The sequence below is a fragment of the Myotis lucifugus genome, unplaced genomic scaffold (genome assembly GCF_000147115.1).
Source record: "Myotis lucifugus unplaced genomic scaffold, Myoluc2.0 scaffold_415, whole genome shotgun sequence".
NCBI classification, from domain to species: domain Eukaryota; kingdom Metazoa; phylum Chordata; class Mammalia; order Chiroptera; family Vespertilionidae; genus Myotis; species Myotis lucifugus.
This window is the reverse complement of record NW_005871463.1, coordinates 627528-646103: the sequence shown is the minus strand read 5'-3', so window position 1 is coordinate 646103 and position 18576 is coordinate 627528. Positions and strand designations below refer to the sequence as shown.

Below are 18576 nucleotides of genomic sequence, written 5' to 3'. Positions count from 1 at the left end.
GTCTGTCTGGACTTTATGAACCATGGTTCGGCCCCATGGATGCTCCTCTGACAAAGGACCCATTTTCTGGAGGTGGAGAACACTGCACAGGCTAGGTGGCTGGTCTTACAGGTTTTCTCTGGTTGGTCAATGCAGGTGACTAAAGAGTACTTTCCCTGTGCACCACCAGGGGGCACCGGAGGCCGCTAAGCTCTTGGGAGGACTTGTCCGTTAGTTTTCTGAGGTATCTTTCCTCTCTCTCAGGTCTGTTAGGCAGTGGAAGGAGGTACATGCACCTTGTAAAAAAAGCCTGGTGCTGGCTCTCTCCCACCCATCAACTTGCTGGGTGATGCCAACGCAATTAGAGCCACATTAAGGGACAGGAGGTTAGGGTGCCAGGCTGTGTTATTTATTGATAAGCATTAGTGAACCCCTTGCCCGTAAGCTTAGCCAGTTCTATCGTCAGATTCCTAGCCCTAGGCAGGAAGTGCATCTGCTAAGTCTGTTCTGCCAAGACTGTGCCTAAATTGCTACAGCATCCCCAGGATCACAGTGTTTAGGTCAAGGAGGTATGTGGCAGGTATCAGAATGGTCATGTCCAGGTCCTTGTCCTCAGAGACCACCACCAATGCAGGAAGTGCTCCTTGGCTCTCAGAGGGGCTCTGCTGGTTAGATGGAGGGATGAGCACGGAGACTTCCAGATTCAGTCTCTCGTTCCCTGCAAGACTCCTTCCTGCAACGTCCTCCACAGCAGGGCTGAGCTGAGAGGCAGTAACTGGCTCTTGCTTGTGTCCTGAGGTTCTTGGGTAGCGAGCAGGAGACCTTAGGTGGGACCTCAAAGGGGATAGAGATGCCAGAGACTGTGCAAGGGGATTGGGGGAAGAGAAACCAGAGAGTCATTAAGTCCCTTGATATGATTGCACCAGCACCAGTTCTTGGCTATGGCCTGTAGTCCTTCGCCATCCCCTTGGTACTAAATAGATAGTACCTTGGGCCCTGGGTATACCCTTCCCCCACCATTACCTCAGAGGTAAGAATTATTAAAGTGCCCTAGCTGGTTTGGCTCAGTGGATAGAGCGTCACCCTGGGTTCGGTTCCGATCAAGACCACATGCCCAGGTTGCGGGCTTGATCCCTAGTAGGGGGCGTGCAGGAGGCCACCAATCAATGATTCTCTCTCATCATTTATGTTTCTATCTCTCTCCCTCTCCCTTCCTCTCTGAAATCAATATATATATATATATAGATAGAGCGTCATTTAAATTATATATATATAATTTAAAAGAATCATTAAAGCAACCTCTGCCCTCCTGAGCCAGGCACCTTGTAGAACTTTCTTGCTTGCTCAGCAAGGACTCCCAAGCCAGCATCCATTTCTCCCTCAGGTCAGGGCAGCCCCCACCCAGGATCAGCAGGCTGGTGGTGCCTGGAGAAGACTCTGGCTCCCCCTGAAAGCCCTCCCTGGCCTGTCTCTGACCTGAACTGGAAGCGGGGATCTCCAGGGTGGGTTTGTAGCACTTGATACACTTCTGGGGGAGGCTCCAAGCCCATCTGCTCTGCCCGATGCCAGCGCTGCAGCCTTGTGATCCCTGCCAGGGTGGGAAGAAGACAGGGGCCTCATGGTGGGCAGGGAAAAGTCCAGGCTAGAGAATGTGTGTGGAGGGGTGTGGAGGGACCTCTATACTCCCCAGTCTCAGGAGACAGTGCCCAAAAGGACAGGCAGGGGCTTGGATTGCTTCAGAGAGAGGTGGGTGATAGGACTGGTGCCAACATGTGCTTCTGGGGCTTGCGGGGTCCTCACCTGTGCAGGGCCCATACTGCCAAGCCAGGTCAAACTGCCTCAGCAGCTCCAGCTCCACTTCATCCACGCTCAGGGGCTGGATCTCTTCCTCTGCAACGACAAGCTGTTCCTCAGGCCTGCCCAGGACTGTACCCTGCAGGGCTGGCTCCCCGCCCCTCCCCTCACAGCTGTCCCTCTGCTTCTCAGCCCTCACCACCCCCTGCCTCTGTCTTCTGCTGCCAGGCCTGGTGTAGGAAGTAGAGGACATACTTCACTTCCCCTTGCATTGCCCACATCCGCCCACGTCCCATGTCCCTCCGTGTCCACTCCTCCGCCCTCCCCACACCCCAAAGACCTAGCTCTGTTGCCAGCTCCCCCTTGCTGAGTCCAGCGGGGCCCTCCCTTCTCTTCACTACTGGGTAGGAGTCAGTGATGAGCCGCTTCCGGCCCATGGCGGCCACCCAGGCAGGCGGAGAAGAAGGCGATTGCAGGGAAGGAGAGAGACAGGCCAGCGGGCACGAGAAAGACAGCTGCTGAGATGACAGAGGGCTGGGCCAGAGAGCGAGCCTGAGACCAGCAACCGGCAGACAGAAGGACCCGACAAGCAGAGAGGAAGTCCGCGGGTTCCAGGGAATGACGTCTCTCCCCTAGCCCTCCAGCACGCAAACATCAAAGACCTAAGCCAATGGCAGGCCGCCTCGGAGAGGCGTGGCCCGACTCCAGCCAATGGCAGACGGCGCAGGCAGAGGGCGGGGCAGCTGCAGCAGCTGTGTTCTAGGGGAGAAGGGGTGAGGCTGGGGTGGGGGACCTGTCAAAATGCCCCAGACTGCACCACCTCCTCCTGCGCCCCCCCATTGGCCCGCAGTGGGTCTCGGGGGACTTACAGAGCGTTATCCTCAGACTCTCACTTCCCGTTTTCCCTTCCTAGGCAAATGTTCTTTTCAGCCTCACTAATCCCCGTGGCAGGTTTGTAACTCCCCAGGGCCCAGCTGGAGCCTTCCACTCCCTCCCCCCCTCTTTGGCCCACAGCATGTTGTGGGGGCAGGTCTGGAGGTCCGAAGAGAGTTTGGGCTAATCCAGCCCTCTTCCCTGCTCCCACCCCACCCCCACTGGCCCCAGGAGAGCTGGCTGGAGAAGCCCATGGATCTGGAAAGCTCCTTTCTCACAGTCTGCGCCCAAAGATACTGCCCACCCTTGGTCCAAGCAAGCGTTTGCCTTGTCGGCTCTCCTGGGGTCCCACGGCCTGTTCCTGCGGCCCTGCTAGTCAGGAAGATTCCACACTGAGCAGGAGGCCAGTGTGTTTGGATCCCCAGTTCTTCACAGCACAGTCTGCATGCCTGTATCACACTAATGTGAATGTGTGAGCAGAAAATACCAACAATAAACCTAACACTTATATGGCACTTACAGTGTGCCAAATACTGTCCTAAGCACTTTCCCACAGATTCACTCCACTAAAATGGATGTAAAATGGTTCTTGAAAGTAGGAAGTACTGATGGTCACAGACATTGTGGGGCCCCAGTTAAACCATAGCCCCTCTGTGCTCCTCTGGAGCTCACCGGCTATAGGGGCAGGCAGATGGGACTCAGAAGTTGTCCGTGCAAGGATAACATTTCTAACAAACAGGAGAGGGGGGAAGGGTGGGTCAGAGATGGGTTGGACCACAGGGCTGGCTTAGCACTGGAAGACCTCCTGGAGGAGGCAAGCTGAATAAACAGTGCCTCTCAATTCTCCACCCATGACCTTTGTCCCTGGGCTCCTGTCATCGCTGACTCACCCCTACGCCCGCCTCCCCCTCACCAACTTCCTGGCAGCAGGCAAAAGTGCTGGCCAGTGGGAGTCTGGGAATCGGCACAGGGACCAGCCCTGCTCTAATCACCCTCTAGGGATCCCATCCAGTTCTTCCCTTCAGGGGTACGAGGGCCTACGCAGGGCACTGCCTTCCCCTTCTTCTACTGCTCTGGAGTCTGAGTGCCCTGTGACAGGAGGGCAGTGGGCACAAGTGAGAACACTAGAGAGTGGGCCACTGAAGGGGAGGAGAGGAGCAGGCATGTCTCAGGGGCCTCCTCCCGCCTGGCTCTCCCCCTCTACTTCCTTGGGGATGGGCCACGTCTGAGTCCAGAAGTGAGAGCTCGTGGCGCATTGCACAGAGCTGCAGGGCCCTTCCCTGCTTCATTGTTTGGGCTGGGCCTGATCTAATCCCCCGTCTGCATTATAGACTAAGTGGGGCCCACATTGAGGGGCCCAGCTGTGTTGGGAGGGAAGCAGGGAGGCCCTCTCCACCAGGCCTACAAAGGGTTTAGGTGTGGGGTCCAGTCAGGCACTGAGTACTCTATGGAGGAATGATGGTGTCCAGCTCTGTGGGACTGACGACCCTCTCCCCAGGGGGCATTGCCAGAGGTGTATGGCACCCAACTCCTAAGCCCACAAAGCCCTAAGGGAATAGGGAGCCATGGGTGGGGCAGATCCCTCCTCATTCCTGGCCCCTCCCACCCCTGAAAGCTGATAGCCGTGAGGCCCTGCCACCGCCCAGGGAGCGTGAAATGGGGTGTGCCACTGGGCGGCCACAGTGGTTCCTACTGCCTATTCCCTCTCCCCTCTGGCACCCTGACCTGCTCTGTGGACACTGTCTGGGTCATCCCTGCCAGCTGCCCCCAGCTCTGCCTGGCCCAGGCCCTTCTAGCCTCTCTCACCCAGCCTGGAAGATGTCTCCCTTGGCCTTCAGCTTCACCCAGTACCCCCAAAAAAAGGAGAATCAGGGCAGTCAGCTCTAGTGCAGGCACCCGAGGACTGGCTTGCAGGAACTCTCCACTGGCAGCGTTGCCCTTCTCTCCTAGTCGATAGCAATGGGATCGAGCTCCCAAGGTTCGAAGGAGTTGGCACCCAGGGGTGTAGAACCAACTCTGTCCAATTGGCATCTTTCCTTTACTTGGCATCTGGCTCCTTAAGGTGTTCTGGCAACTAGACCAGACTTTCACCTTCCCTTCTTTACTTCCCCAACCTTGTCTGCTCCCTGTCACCTTTCTTCCTTGAACCCCTGCCCTATTCAGGCAGCCTCCTGGCCCATCCCCAAAGCTGCTGTCGGGCCTGTCACAGTTCAGGCTTCAGGCTAGAAGGCCAGGCCAGAGGTCTGAGTTGGAGGCTAAATTCTCTCTCCTTTAGGGAATTTCCTGAGACTAAGGCCTAAGTTCCTGTGTCAGCCATAACCCCCAAAGGTTGGTGATGGGACTAGCAGGAGTGACCTTTGTACTTTGGCCTGGGAATACTCAAGGCCCTTGCTTCATAGTCAGGACCAAAGTCTTGGAGGAACTCAAAAGAAAAGGAGAGAAAAGAACTGAAACAGAAGCTCAGAACCGTCCTGAGGGCTGAGGCCCACCGCTGACTGCTCCAAGGGGAAGGGGGATTAAACCTGGCTTAGCTCAGACAATGAGGCAGGATGGGGGGGCCTCAGCACCACGCATGCACTCTAAGAGCCCCTTTCCTTCCCCCAGCTCATGATGGAGCTTGTGGGAAAAGCCAGCTAGAGCTAGGAAGGTGGGGGCAGGTGGAGGGAGGGAGGGAAGCAGCTGCCTGGGGCCCAATGGGCTGTGGGGCATTGCCCGCTCTCCTTCCCTCTCCCTAGCACACCCCTTCCTCAGGCCCTCAGGCCCTGCCACCCACCCAGAGCCCCCACATACTCATACACCCTGGGCCCCATTCCCCACCCTGTGGGCCAAAATTCTTTCAGGCAGCTCCTCCTAGTCCCTCACAAACCTCCCAGACATCCCACCTCAAGTTCTTCCAGGTTCTCTGGCCTAGTAGGCTTACGGGGTGGGAGCCTGGTAGAAGGCAAAGGTTCCCCTGGGTCTGGGTTTTTTTGCCACTGGATGTCTCTTTTGTCCTGTCCCAACCACCCACTCCAAACCTCCTCTCATCACCTCCCTTTTTACCTTGGCCATCCTTCCTTGTAAAGTTCTGGGGAGATTTGAAAAGGGGCCCTTCTAGCCATTCCTCAAGGTGGCCACCAGGTGTCAGACTTTGTCCAGCTGGGAAGAAGTCCTAGTTGGTTTCCACCCCATCAGCCAAGCTTTGGAGATCAGGACAAGTTGGAGAGGGGCCTAGAGGACACCTCTGAATGGAGACTGAGGGACCCTGAAGGTTGAGCTGAGGAAAGGGCTGGATTTCTGGTTCTAAAGCTCACAGTATTCTCTTACTGCCCCAGCCCTCACCCCACTGACAAGGGCTTTGTCCACTGTTGGGAAATGGGGGGAACCAGGCTGAGTCAGGGAGCTCAGGAATTGAAGTGACAAAGGCAGGGGCAGTTGTGGCTCCAGAGAAGGAGGGGCTGAGAGGAAGCCACCCATCAGAGCATTCAGCCAGGCCTGGGTCACTGGTCGTTGCCCTCTAGGTTCAGGAGAACAAGGGCCTCCCTTGGCCCTTCCCCATTTGGGGTGGGTGAGTGTGTGTGAGTGTATGTGTGTAACATGAGTGCTTGAATGAGTCTCCTAACTTACTGAGGGGGCCCTAAGTCCTGGATGTCGGGTCAGTCTTTGCAAAAAGTGGGCAACTGGCAAGGTGTGACTACCCTTTTGCCACCCTGTGTCTGATCCTCTTCTGTACCCACTCCTATGACCCTGGAAATTGTCCTCCCCCCCCCTCCACCCATATGACAGTTCTCCATCTTAAACACAGGGTTGTTAGATGAAAATGAGATTTCTAATCCACTCTGTAATATCTGGAAAAGACAGGGAGAAGGGCCTTCTCTCCCCCACCCTCTCACTTTCCCTAGGCTTCCCGGGAACAGATGCCTTTTAGAGACAACACCCTCCCTCCGTGTCACTGAAGGGCTTCAGGTATTCTAAGTTCTTAGGTTGACCTCTGGATACCTGGGCCCCTGACTATAAGACCACACTTAAGAGGTGAAGCCTAGGATAACCAATAAAAACTCATCACCTCTCCTGAAACAGCTGTGGATGCAGAATGACAAACCCACTCACAGAAAAGCCTGATAACATGCCATTTACCAGGAGCTACCTGCCCCTTGACTAAAGTACCGAAACCCAAGGAGGGGCTCCCACTGCCAACACCATCAGTAGGGGGCTATTTGGAAGAAAGTTCAAAAACTCAAACTATGAAATGTCCTCTATGACTGGGTTTTCCTCTGTGTCCACCTCCCTAACCCTGCTCCTAGGGTGCACCCTCTGCATTCTTAGCTGGAGAGAACTCCAGCACTCATCCACCCTTCTCCTCCCAGTCTCGCTCCCATTTCCCGTGGCTACTTACCTGCCTGCACTGTGCTCTGCAAGGCACATAGCCACTCAACAGTACAATCTCTAACCTTCTAGAGTCCCACATACTCACTGCCCCATGGTTCACTGCCATTCCTGCCTTGCCAGTCCTCAGCTTTGGGGAATGCCCTTTCTCCACTCTGTCCCTACCTCTGGGCATCATCTCTCACTTGCTAGGGAATGTCACAATCCATGCCAAATGGTTGGTGACAACAGAGCTGTTTGCTGATGTTACCTGGTTCCTTGTGGCTGCCCAGCAACCCTTTTAATTTTCCTGTGCTTGTCTGTGATTCCATTCCCCAAGTCTCTCCATTCTTCCACTGCCACTCCTCAGGCAGCAATGACATGTTTAGATCTCTTCTGTTTAAAAAACAACAACAGCAAACCAACCAAACAAACAAAAAACCTTCCATGCTTCTGTTACCATCTCTAGATATTCCTTTTGCCACCAAACTTCTGAGGGAATATATTTACCCCTTCTACTTTCTTATCATCTCCTTCTTTAATCTCACAGTTTGGTATCTGCCTCTTAACTGCTTTTGCAAGGGTCACCAACGACTGCCTGATTTTACCAATGCCAGTGGATTTTGCCCATATTCTCTCAGTTCTTCTGGGGCATCTGACTCTGTCAATCAGCAGCTTCCTTAAAACTCTCCTCTCTTGACTTTTAGCACATTATTGTCTGGACACACTTTAAATCAAATTATGGAGAACTTTAATCTGTGTTCGGCATTGTGCTAAAATGCTGTAGGAATACAAAGATGAATAGATTACAGAGCCTGCCTTCAAGATGCTACCTGCTTTAAAGGGAGATGGACACACTTAACTATCCCTTGCTTTGCCCATCCTTCAAGAATGGTGTCAAATCCCACCTTCTTTATTTATGCAAAAGCACTTACTGTGTGCAAGGCACTGGAAATACACAGTGATCTCAGACAATCCTTGCCTCCCTTCTAGGGCTCACAGACTAGCGGAGTCCTCACTCAACTGAAAGCAATTGCTTCTTCCTTGATGTCCATAGTATTTTCCCTGGGTTTTTCTAAACTTAATCAAATTCTACCTTGGATTCTAGCATTTGTGAGGAGGGAAGGAAGTAACAAGTTGTTTTGTTCAACACACTAATTGATCACCATCTTTAGGCTGGAGCTTGAGCTGGGTGCTGGGATAGACAGATGGGGAAGACTCGGAATCTGTCCCCCAAAAGCTTACAGTACAGCAGTGTGGGACATCCCGCTCTTCCCCCTGTATTCTGTACAGCCCTTTGCTTGGTGCCTTACATATAACAGCTGCTACTCATTTTGCCCCTGCATGGAGACAGCCCAGATGCCCTCTCCTTCTGTCTTGTTAGGCAGAAGGCAGGGCCATGCCTGGGCAGATTTCTCTCCCTGAAGAGCCCCGACCCTGCAGGGTGGGCATGTTCCCTCCAAGTTGGGCCAGGTGACTCAGGGACATTCAGCAGAGCCTGGCTTGCCCCACCCACGCGCAAGTCCAATAGCTCTGGCCTCTCCCTTTCCAGTGGTTCATGTACTTGTGGGGACCGCCCAGTGCATACGACATGTGTATGCTTTTGTTCCTTATTGATTCAGGTAAGCTGGTCTTCTCTTCCCAAATAGACTGATTACAGGCTCTATAATGGCTTCTTTTATGTTTCCTATACCAAGTAGCACAGTGATAGGCAGGTAATGTCTTTAAAATATTTATCAACTGCCTGGCCAGTGTGGCTCAGCAGTTGAGCATCTACTTATGAACCAGGAGGTCATGGTTCGATTTCTGGTCAGGGCACATTCCTGGGTTGCAGGCTCAATCCCCAGTGGGGGGTGTGCAGGAGGCAACCAAATTAATGATGAGCCAATTCTCTCATCATTGATGTTTCTGTCCCTCTCCCTTCCTCTCTGAAATTATATATATATATATATATATAATTTTTTAAAAATATTTGTCAACTGATTGACATCACCATCACTTGTTACTTCCTTCGCTTAGGGTACTGTCTCCAGGAGGCTCTTGTAAAATATCCATGTATTACCTGGGAGCAGTTAGCCCATTAATTTATCCAGCAGCTCTTCACTAGATTGTTGACACGCCATATGCCACAAGTAATCTGTTTTACTAATCGCTGCTGCTGTATTTAATATCCCATTTTACAGATGGGGAAACTGGAGAATAGAGAGCTTTAAGTGATTTGTCCAAGGTCATTTAGCTCATAGGTTATGTAACTAGAATTTGAGCTTAAGCCACCCCTTAAACAGCATCTCTCCTATTAACTTGCAGACCGGTATGATTTTTTCTCCTTCCCACTAATCTGTCTTACATTGGAAAGGAGTAGTCACAGCTGAGAATCACGACTTGGCTGTGGTCTGTTGCCCTCCCTAGCAGATGAAGGGCAATGAGAAAGCGAGGGTCACTGCTGGGGAGAAGGAGCCCAAAGGCAGCCACAGGTGGAGGTTCTGGGGAAACTGAGGACTGAATGCATGGGCTGACTACTTGGAAAGAGCACCGGAAAAAGAGCTAAACTGTTTTTCAAAGAGACATACCTCTGAGACCTTTAAAGTAACCCAGAGAGGTGAGGTGGACTGAGCAAAGGCGGGGAGAAGGAAGGTAAGTGACAGGTAAGAAGGCTTTTGGGAGGACTAAAGGAATATGGCGTTGATGGGAGAGCTGGAGTGAAGTCTGCTGTGTACACATCTTCCCCGACAGCATGGAGAGCCTCTTCCCCAAGCTCTTCGCATCTCTGAGTCAACCTTTGGGCTCCCGGGCTCTCCTCGCAGCCATGGGAGCCAGGGGACCGGGGAGGACCAGGAGAACCAGTAATGAGAGCAGGGAGGAGGGGCAGTGCCAAGCAGAGATGCTTCTGGGGCAAGCATTTTATTTGTTAATACAAGAATAGAAAATTTGCAATAAATATAATCTAATAAATAACATCTCCAAATAAATAAATATTAATACAACAAACAGAGTCATGAGTGGTTGGGGCTGGGGTGCAGGGCCTGGGGGAGCTGCCCCATACACCCCGAAATGCTACTGCAATGTAAACTTTCAGGAAATCCTGTGGCTGTGGCTATGGTTGCCCTCCCCAGGCTGGGCAACCCACAGATACCCTGGAAAAGGGGGCAGAGAGGAGGCACCATGATGCTGGCAAGAAAAATCAAGACAAGGTCCTTTGGTTGCCACCCTGTGCCACAAGTGCCTTGGTGACCCCAGGGTCCAGTCTGTGCCTGCCCCTCTGCTTTCAGTATTACCTCCAACGCAGACCTCACCTCTTCCATTTTTAATACCATCTCTTCCTGTTTGGACTTGCCACTGTGCTTGTTTCCTGAATTGAATGTATGGAGTTAATTGGGGTAGGGGAGCAACACCCATCCAAGGAGAGTGAGGCAGCAAAGGGCTTCACCCCAGAAAGGCACATGCTGCGGTGGCCCCCTCCCTGCCCTACAGGCATGCTTCCTGCAAGTGCCGCTTAAGGGGCTGGTTGGGCACTGACAAGTGGTTGGCAGGAAGCAGGAGGCTGTGAGAGCCTTTACACCGACCCGAACCACTTCGGGCTCCCTTGAGCATTACTTCCTGTAGAAATGGGAGGGGGCCTATTGCACCTCTTCTCCAGACCTGCAGCACTTTGGGAAGTAGGGAGGGGATGGGTCTTATTGCATCATGCCCTCTTCCAAGTCTGGGAAGGGCCAGAGGCTCACAGCTTCTGTCTCCTGGCTCAACAAGTGTTGGCACACAGGTTTCTCCCTCCCAGAGTGGGAGCAGGGTTGGAAAGGGGAGGGGAAAGAGGAGGTGGTAAAGGTCAAAGATTAGAAGCCATGGGTCCCCAGGTGCAGGGTGACAGCAGCTGCTGGAGGTTGCATCTTCTTCTTGAGCCGGTTGAAGTCCTTAGCTGAGCGCCAAAGCCAGGTCTGCAGCTCCTTCAACAGCCAGAAGTCATCCATCTTTTGGAGGAAGTCACTGTGGGCAGGGCCAGGGGCCCAGGTGGGCTCAGTCCCGGGCAGAGGCTGGGGCAGCGGGTAGCCCAGAGCTGCCATGACACCCGCAATGCTGCCCAGCAGGCCCTGGAGGCTGGTACAGAAGTGGGCCAGGCTTCGACGCAGCTCAGCTGCAGCAGCCTGGCGGTTGAGGCCACGCAAGTGGCACAGAAGGTGGCTATAGGCCTCGTAGTTCTGGGTCAGCCGCAGTTTGTCATTGAGGCTTCGCCAAACTTCCAGGTTGACAGTGGCCCTGGGTAGAGTCTCTGCCCCCAGCCGAGGTGGGTTGAAGTCAGGCTCGTTGAAAGGGGGGCCCAGGTAGTTCAGCTGTGGAAAGGAGAGGGCGATGGGGAAGGAGGAGGGCCAAGCAGCCAGCTTGCCACCACCAGGAGATACCTGTCCCCAAAGCTTCTATTTCCTGTGTCCCCGACACTGGCCCCATCTCCATGCTAGATCTCTCTGTTCACAGGCCAACCCTAAGTTTCCCCATGGATGTCGTTTGCATGGAGATGACAGTTGAAGCAATGAGGGTACTGAGCTCTCCTGTGGAGAGGTGTAGAATGAGGAAAATTGAGCAGCAGAAACTCAGGGAGGACTCGCTGATCGGCTGGCTGTGTGTGCAAGCCTCTGGGGAGGGCCCACCGGGAGGCAGGGCAGAAGCGGAAGAGGAGCGATGGGGACCCAGGAGGCCAGGCTGCAGAGGTAGAAGGTGGACCGAGAGTGCAGAGCCAAGAAGAGTTCAAGAAGGCAGCAGTGCTCAACAGTGTGGCTGTAAAACAGAGAGCAAGGAGAATGAGCCTCAGGAAATACTGTTGGGTTTGGCAAGAAGGAGGTGCCTGACAACCTTGGAGAGAACCGTGCAGTGGCCTGGAAGCCAGATCGCAGGGGGTTAAAGCGTGAGTGGGTGGAGAGGAAGTGGAGGCAGAGGGTGTAGACCACTCCTTCGAAAAATTTGGCAGGGAACGCCAGGAGAGAAAAAGGGTCGGGAACTAGAGGGGGTAGCAGAGTCAAGCAAAGGTTTTCTGGACAGGAAAAGCAGGTCGAAAGGCAGAGGGGCCTGTGGGCATCAGAGTTCCATTTGCCCAGTCCCACCAGCTGAAGGGCTGAGGACAGAGGTACACACGAACCTCCAAGGAAGGGCTCAGCCCATAGAAGCAGGACTGCAGAAGGAAGAAACTGAGGCAGTCTCAAGAGCTGGGCTGGAGGAAGGGTATGGAAGTCAGTGTAGGGAAAAGGACAGCCTTGCCAACCCCCGGGGGAGAAGCCTGGGGCCCAGGGAAAGGGCTGAGGGAGACAGTTCAGCAGGGAGAGAAAGGGAGAAGAGAGGGGCGAGGCCTGGGATAGGCAAGGGCCCAGGGGGAGGTTCACACGCTGACAAGCACAGAGACAAACTAATTTCCTCGGTGTATCCTGGGGCTGGAGCCAGCTCCCCCGCCACCCTCCTCCCCTTTCTTTCCCTGGCTCCAGAGTAGGGTCTGGGATGTAGAGGAGGAACACGGGAAGAGGGGGCCAGTTCCCGTGGTCCTCGCTAACTCTGACCCTCCTTCCTCCTCTCCTGGGCTCTCCAAACACCTCTGGACTGCCCCCAAATTCTTATGGCAGAACTTCAATCCACACCCTGAGCCCCCTGCCACTACTGGCCTGGGTTCCCTGCAGCCCCCTTCCCACAAGTCCCCCCTAGGAGGCCCATCTAGGATGGGAGAGGCAGACAGAAGAAAGGCCCATGGGTCCAGAGCAGCAGGGCCCCAGGTCTGGGGCAGAGGCGAGCTGGAACATAGGCATGGGAGGTGGGGCCCCTCCATCCCCACCCAGCCCCACCCTTGCAAGAGACACCACAACACGGTGTAAACAGAGGAGACTTCCCTGGCCCCCAGGGGGAGGCGGGTGGCTGGGCAGTCAGCCAGTGGGGCATTGGGCCAAGGCGGGTGCGAGGCCTGCCCACATGCCTAGTCCTGGGGCCAGGGATGGGGAGGAAGGGGCACCCTAGAGGGAAGGGCAAGAGACAGGCCAGACATGGAGACTGCTTGGAGCCAAAGGTCCCCTCTTCATCACCCCACATTCATCAGGACCCCTCTACCATTCTCTTCCCCCACCTCCTCTTCTCATTCTTTGCCCAATTCCCAGACCCCTAAAGCCGCCCCTAATACTCACATAGGTCCCAGCCAAGCTGCGGAGTTGGTGCTCCAGGTAGCGGGTGAGGTCATAGGTTTTCTGGATGGAGGGACCAGGCCCTGGGTCCCCTGTGCGATTGAGGGCTGGCACTGCAGGGAGGTGCCAGAGCACGGTGCACAGGCAAGCTAGCATCCCCCACGAGTCCCCTGTGGACAAGAAGCATGAGGGTGGGCCTGGCCTGGTAGAGGTAGCAGCTGGCAGCCCCTCAGGTGTCTGTCCCCACCTTGGGCTCAGAGGGAGGAGTGGGACGCCAGATGGGAGGCAGCGGGGGATGGAGGAGGGGAGCATTCCTGGCCCCAGAAAGCGTTCGCTCGTTCGTGTGTGTGTGTGTGTGTGTGTGTGTGTGTAGGCATGTATGTTATACATTATACCAGTAGATACTGGAGAGTATATTTGTGGGTCAGCTAACAGTCACTGTATGTGCCACCATGTAGGTATGTGTACAAGGAGGGCCAGGTCTAGGGACACAAATCAGTGTTCCCAAGTTCCAGGTGTACCTCAGCCTCCTCTCCCAGCCTCTAGTTCCACTGCAGCTTGCGGGGAGCCAAGGGGTTGGGGTGGGAAACAGCACATGTCAGAGCTGCCAGTTGAGAGCAGTCAGCCCTGGGGAGAGGTGGAGGAGAGAGGCTGTCTCCTCCCTCTTCTGTACCCCTCCCCCCCCAACTAACAAGTCCCAGTCAAGCTATAGGAGGCAAGGTGTAGGGTCAGACCACCAGGGTCAGGCGGAAGGACACAGGGCTGGCTCATGCGGTCAGTGGTGGGGACATTCTAGGATATGATCCTTGGTGTGGAAATGCAGGATGGGGTTAATGGAGAGTTAACGTTCACTCTCAGGGAAGTGTGCTCCATTCTTATATAGCAGCGGTTCTCAACCTGTGGGTCGCGACCCCTTTGGGGGTTGAACGACCCTTTCACAGGGGTCGCCTAAGACCATCAGAAAACACATATATAATTACATATTGTTCTTGTGATTAATCACCATGCTTTAATTATGTTCAATTTGTAATGATGAAAATACATCCTGCATATCAGATATTTACATTGATTCATAACAGTAGCAAAATTACAGTTATGAATTAGCAATGAAAATAATTTTATGGTTGGGGGTCACCACAACATGAGGAACTGTATTAAAGGGTCTCGGCATTGGGCAGGTTGAGAACCACTGTTATATAGGGTTTTAGATGGGGAAAAGGTTAAGCTGCATGAGGCTTTCAATCAGCCTGCAGTGGAGGGGGGCAGGGAGGGTGGAAGGAAGGGAGAGGGAGAGAGAGAATGGTGTATTCAATGAATTGTGTCTGTCAGCTGATGGCGCTGGAGAGTCTGGACATCTGTGGATGCCAGAGGCCAGGGGTCAGTGCTGTGAGAACAGACATAAGTGGTTGGGAAACATGATTTTCCCAGCTTTTAGGTGAGGTCCAAGATCAAGAACACTTGGCCAGGATTCAGTGGGCATTGGGACTGGGTAAAGCAATTAAGGTTAGGATAAGGTAAGGCTATAATTGGCATTGGGCTAGGTTAGCTTTAAGGACTGGGTTGCTTTTAAAGTTTCAGGTTAATTTATTGGGATTTGGCTGAGTGAGTGTGGTTGAGGTTTGAGTCCAGCTGGGGGATGTGGTTAGGTTTGGGCAGGCAGAGGGTTGGCTGGGACTACGGTTTGTGAATGTGTTGATTCAGATTTTCAGATAGGGTGATGCATGGCATGTCACTAAGAATGTTGCTAGTGGATTTTGAGCTTGGATAGATGTGAGACCATGAGTGGTTTTTTCCTTCTAATTTATATTCTATACTTTCACATTTTCTGCAATGACTTATGTTGTTTTGATAAAAGTAAGTTGGATATGGGTTTAACAACTTGACTGTACTTAGAGTTAGGAGAGGTTTGAGTTAAGACTAGGTTAAGTTTACAGTTAGTCATAATACTGGGTCAGGGTTTTAGAGAGGGTAAAACTTGGGAGGGTTTAGGATTCAAATTGTATAGAATGTCTCTTACAGAGTGTGAGGATCAGGTGGGGACTCCTGCAGTGTCCCCAACTGGTCAGTCTTTATATATACTGATTTCAGAGAGAAAGGGTTGAGAGAGAAATGAAGGAGAATCATCAATCGGCTGCCACCTGCATGCCCCACAGTGGGGATCAAGCCTGCAACCCGGGCATGTGCCCAAACTGGGAATTGAATCATGACTTCCTGGTTCAGAGGTCGACAATCACTGAGCCACGCCAACTGGTCAGTCTTGACCTTCAGATGTGTGACTGACTGGCTTTACTGATGGAGCATGGGAGTAAGGGTACTGCTAGTCTCAGGGACCTGCCCTTTTGGTGAAGGGCTCTTGGTGTTTGTGTGTGTGTGTGTGTGTGTGTGTGTGTGTGCGCGCGAGCGCTCACAGGCATGTGTTTTAGGACAGAGAGGAGGGTCAGGCACATAACTGCTCCCTGAGGAGACAGGCTCCCTTTTTGCTCTTCCCCCATCTCCAGCCTGTGCATTCCCTCCTGAATGTTCCTTTCCTTACTCTTTCTTTCTATCTGAGCTCTTGCTCACTCTGAGTTCCTTTCTAGTCCCTGTTCTTCACATCCCAAGACAACTCCAGGCCCTTCTCCTCTGCATGAAGCCTTGGGCTACTCTTAGCCTGGCTGTCTGACTGAGTCACTCCCAAGATCCTACTGGTACAAGGTGGGGTTAGTTTTGGAGGTAGAGACCTGCTGAGATGGGCAGTGGCCCTTCCAGCCTTGAGGTAGCTTTCAAGATTGAGTCTGGCCTGGCTGGCAGCCAGTGGCAATGCTGAGGGTCCTGGCTGAAGCAGCAATTGGGAGCTGGGCTTGCCTCTTTACCCCACCCTGCTTTGGGCAGCCCTGCTAGACAAGAGTTCTGGGGCAGGGCTCTGCTTATCCCATTGTGGGGGGGGCAGTCAGGAACCCAGCTATGGGACTTGTTTCCCCCCTCCTCTTCTGGGCCCTGTGGGACATCCCTGGGGAGCACTGGCTCCCTACACAGGGACAGCAGGGGGAGAGGGGGAGAAGCCTTTGGATAAACAAGAGCTAAGTCATCTGGGCAGAAAAACGGCTCATGAAATTAACCAGACAAGGCCGGTGTTTCCAGGAATATTTCAGTTCTGAGGTAACTGTCACTGCAATGTGGGTGGGTGGGGGGGTGCAAGGGAGAGAGCAGAAGGATCCAACTGACTGACCCATAGAGAGAACCAGAAAGAGGGAAGGAGTCTCAGAAACCCAGAGGGGAAAGGGGCTAGGAAAGGAGAAAGGGGACAGGACGGGGCTCTACCCTCTGTCATGACAGCTTCCACTCCGGGCAAAATGTTCCCATATCTCAGGCAGCAAAAGCATCTGGGGCAGAGACAACCTGTGGTTTAGTTGTAAGTAGCTTGCAGCTTGCCTGTGTCCCTAGGAGGGAGAGTGCAGTGGGCATCCTGGAGCCCTCATTGATCCTCCTCTCCAAGTTCATGGTGTGCAGGTGGACCTGGCCACTAAGGACTGTGTCCTGGGCCCCATCTCCCAGTCCTGGCACCCGACCAGCTCCCGCCCCAGCTCTGGCTCTGGCTGCTGCCCACTGATTGTTTACATCCCGTCTTCCCCTGTGTTTATAAATCCGGCTGAGCACGTGAGGAGCTAATGAGTGCAGCTCACGTTTCCTGCTGCAGCCCCCCTCACCCCCCCATCCTGGCCCCCGCCTGGGCCGGCCCCTAATTCCATCCAGATCCCTGGGCTCTGGGAACCGAGGCCCCCCTCATGAACACTCACAGGCACACCTCGGACTGCAAGCGCATAGCCACCCTGACACGCTGCACAGACAGGCACACCTGTGTGTGCATGCCTTTGGCCAGCTGCCCCTCAGTCCGTAGCCTGTATCCCCCAGGCTGACCTCACTCCACGCACTAAGGGTGTGGGGCTCGGCAGTACAGATGTGCCAGGATGGGCAGGGAGAGTAGGACAAGTCAGCCGGGAGATTCTGCTCCTGGAACTGGTGGCTAAGAGCTATCAGCGGAATGCATAGGAGCCAGGGAGGCATCGCAAAGCTCCAGAGTGTTGGGCTAAATGTGGGAGCCAGAAGGAAAAGCCCTGCCCTCAGGCCAGATCAGGAAAGCATCCTGGTGACTTTGAAGGGGTCTGTTGAGGGGAATTGGGGGAATGAAGCAGGTTAGGGGTGGTGCCCACTGTGGTATGAGATCCAGGCATTGAGACTAAGAACGGGTCCATGGGGGAGCTTCCCAACCTGCCTTCCCAGGGAAAGGCCCACAGACACAGCGGGACTTTCCTGTCCTCTGGGCTGCCTGGCCTGCCCTCCCCTCCATCCTCTCCTTGGTTCCTGTCCCCCAGGCTGCTGAGAGGTGGCTTAGTGAGTGAGTACACATGAGCCCCCAGAAGTCAGGAGACCTCGCTTTGCCAGCAACCCATCAGGTAATGGGGCTGTAGTGAGGGGTTGCACCATGCATGCTCAAGTTCCTCAGCAGAACCACGTGGGGCTCTGTCTCTGCTGTCCTCCTCAACAGCCCCCTCCCTGCCCTTCTCTTCCACCTAAATGACAAGAAACTGAGGCCTGGGAAAGAAGCAGCCAGGCAGGCCAGCTGCCTTGCCTTGTGAAGTCCATGTGGACACAGGAGTTGGGCTTTCGTTGGAGTGAGAGGGTTCTGGATGGTGCTGCAAAAGGACCCTGGGGGTGCTCAGAGAGAGCGGAGGCCAGGGAAGCTGGGCCACCGGCTTTAGCGAGGCAGGGGAAGAAGTTAGGAAATAGTAGGGGTCAGTGTGCGGGTGAGTTTCAAAGGGTGTTGTTATCCAAAAGGCCTGGGAGGGGCTCTGAGGGATCAGGCAGGAGCCCCGGTGTGAACAAGCAGGTGGGATTGTGGGGAGGAATGTGAAGTGTCACTAGCAGCGAGCGGGTGTGGCAGGGTGGTGTGCACAGTGTGACTGGGCAGGAGTGCGGGCTCTGCGAGGGGAGCGGGAGGGGGAGAGACTGGGGCAGCTGGGTGACAGTTGCTGCCATCACTGCCTGGTGCCCTTTCTCTGGTTGACCTCGTGGCTCCGGCGCAGTGAGTGTGCTTGAGCCAGTGGTGGAAGCAGGTCTGGTCCGTCAGGGGGATGAGCCTCGGTGTCCCACGGAAGGGGCATTGTGTGTGGGAGCCCAGGAGGGGTCTGCGGGGACCCTGAGAGACGGGGATGTCCGCCGGGGTAGAGAGCGCCTGACAGGAGTGTGTCCAGTGCCCCCCGCCCACAGCCTCTCTAAAGGGCTCGGATTGCTCCGGCCGCGGAGGACCGCCTGCTCCCCTTGGCTCCGGGCAGCCCTCTCCGACCCCTGCGGGAGGGTCAGGCCGGGCGCAGGAGAAAGCTGGGGACGGGGTCCTCCGGGGCCGGAGGTCTCTGGGGGAGGGACTTCTGGACAGCAGACAAGGAAGGGGGGAGGGTCAGAG

General features: G+C 54.4%; 2 protein-coding genes across 6 annotated transcripts in view; both read right to left on the bottom strand.

The window, feature by feature from the left end:
- Positions 1-366: 366 nt before the first annotated feature.
- Positions 367-2420, bottom strand: POLD4 (DNA polymerase delta 4, accessory subunit). 2 transcript variants are annotated; one of them, XM_006102503.3, is made up of 4 exons: positions 2114-2418; positions 1780-1869; positions 1456-1567; positions 637-839 (listed from the first exon to the last, which is right to left on the bottom strand). In XM_006102503.3, the coding sequence occupies exons 1-4, from the start codon at positions 2208-2210 to the stop codon at positions 815-817; spliced, it is 324 nt and encodes a 107-aa protein (XP_006102565.1). In that variant the 5' UTR covers positions 2211-2418; the 3' UTR covers positions 637-814. The 2 variants fall into 2 exon arrangements, with proteins under 2 accessions (XP_023599610.1, XP_006102565.1); XM_023743842.1 differs by lacking the exon at positions 1456-1567 and having other exon boundaries at positions 367-839; positions 2114-2420.
- A 7455-nt stretch (positions 2421-9875) lies between these two features.
- The window catches only part of CLCF1 (cardiotrophin like cytokine factor 1), a 13096-nt gene continuing 4395 nt past the window's right edge, over positions 9876-18576 (bottom strand). For 2 of the 4 annotated variants that reach the window (XM_023743839.1, XM_023743838.1), the window contains 2 exons: positions 13140-13306; positions 9879-11315 (listed from right to left, as the gene is read on the bottom strand). In XM_023743839.1, coding sequence (XP_023599607.1) covers positions 10821-11315; positions 13140-13292 — 648 coding nt within the window. In that variant the 5' untranslated portion in view covers positions 13293-13306 and the 3' untranslated portion in view covers positions 9879-10820. Of the gene's footprint in view, positions 11316-13139; positions 14059-18576 lie in introns of those variants that run through there. The other 2 variants (XM_006102504.3, XM_014467822.2) reach the window with 2 other exon arrangements.

Excerpts from the sequence above, each read along its gene's own strand:
- POLD4 (XM_023743842.1), bottom strand. The coding sequence starts at position 2,210 with ATGGGCCGGAAGCGGCTCATCACTGACTCCTACCCAGTAGTGAAGAGA. Across the intron at positions 1,870-2,113 it reads GGAGCTGGCAACAGAGCTAG|AGGAAGAGATCCAGCCCCTG; the intron begins GTCTTTGGGGTG and ends TTGTCGTTGCAG. Across the intron at positions 840-1,779 it reads GCAGTATGGGCCCTGCACAG|TCTCTGGCATCTCTATCCCC; the intron begins GTGAGGACCCCG and ends CCCCTTGCACAG.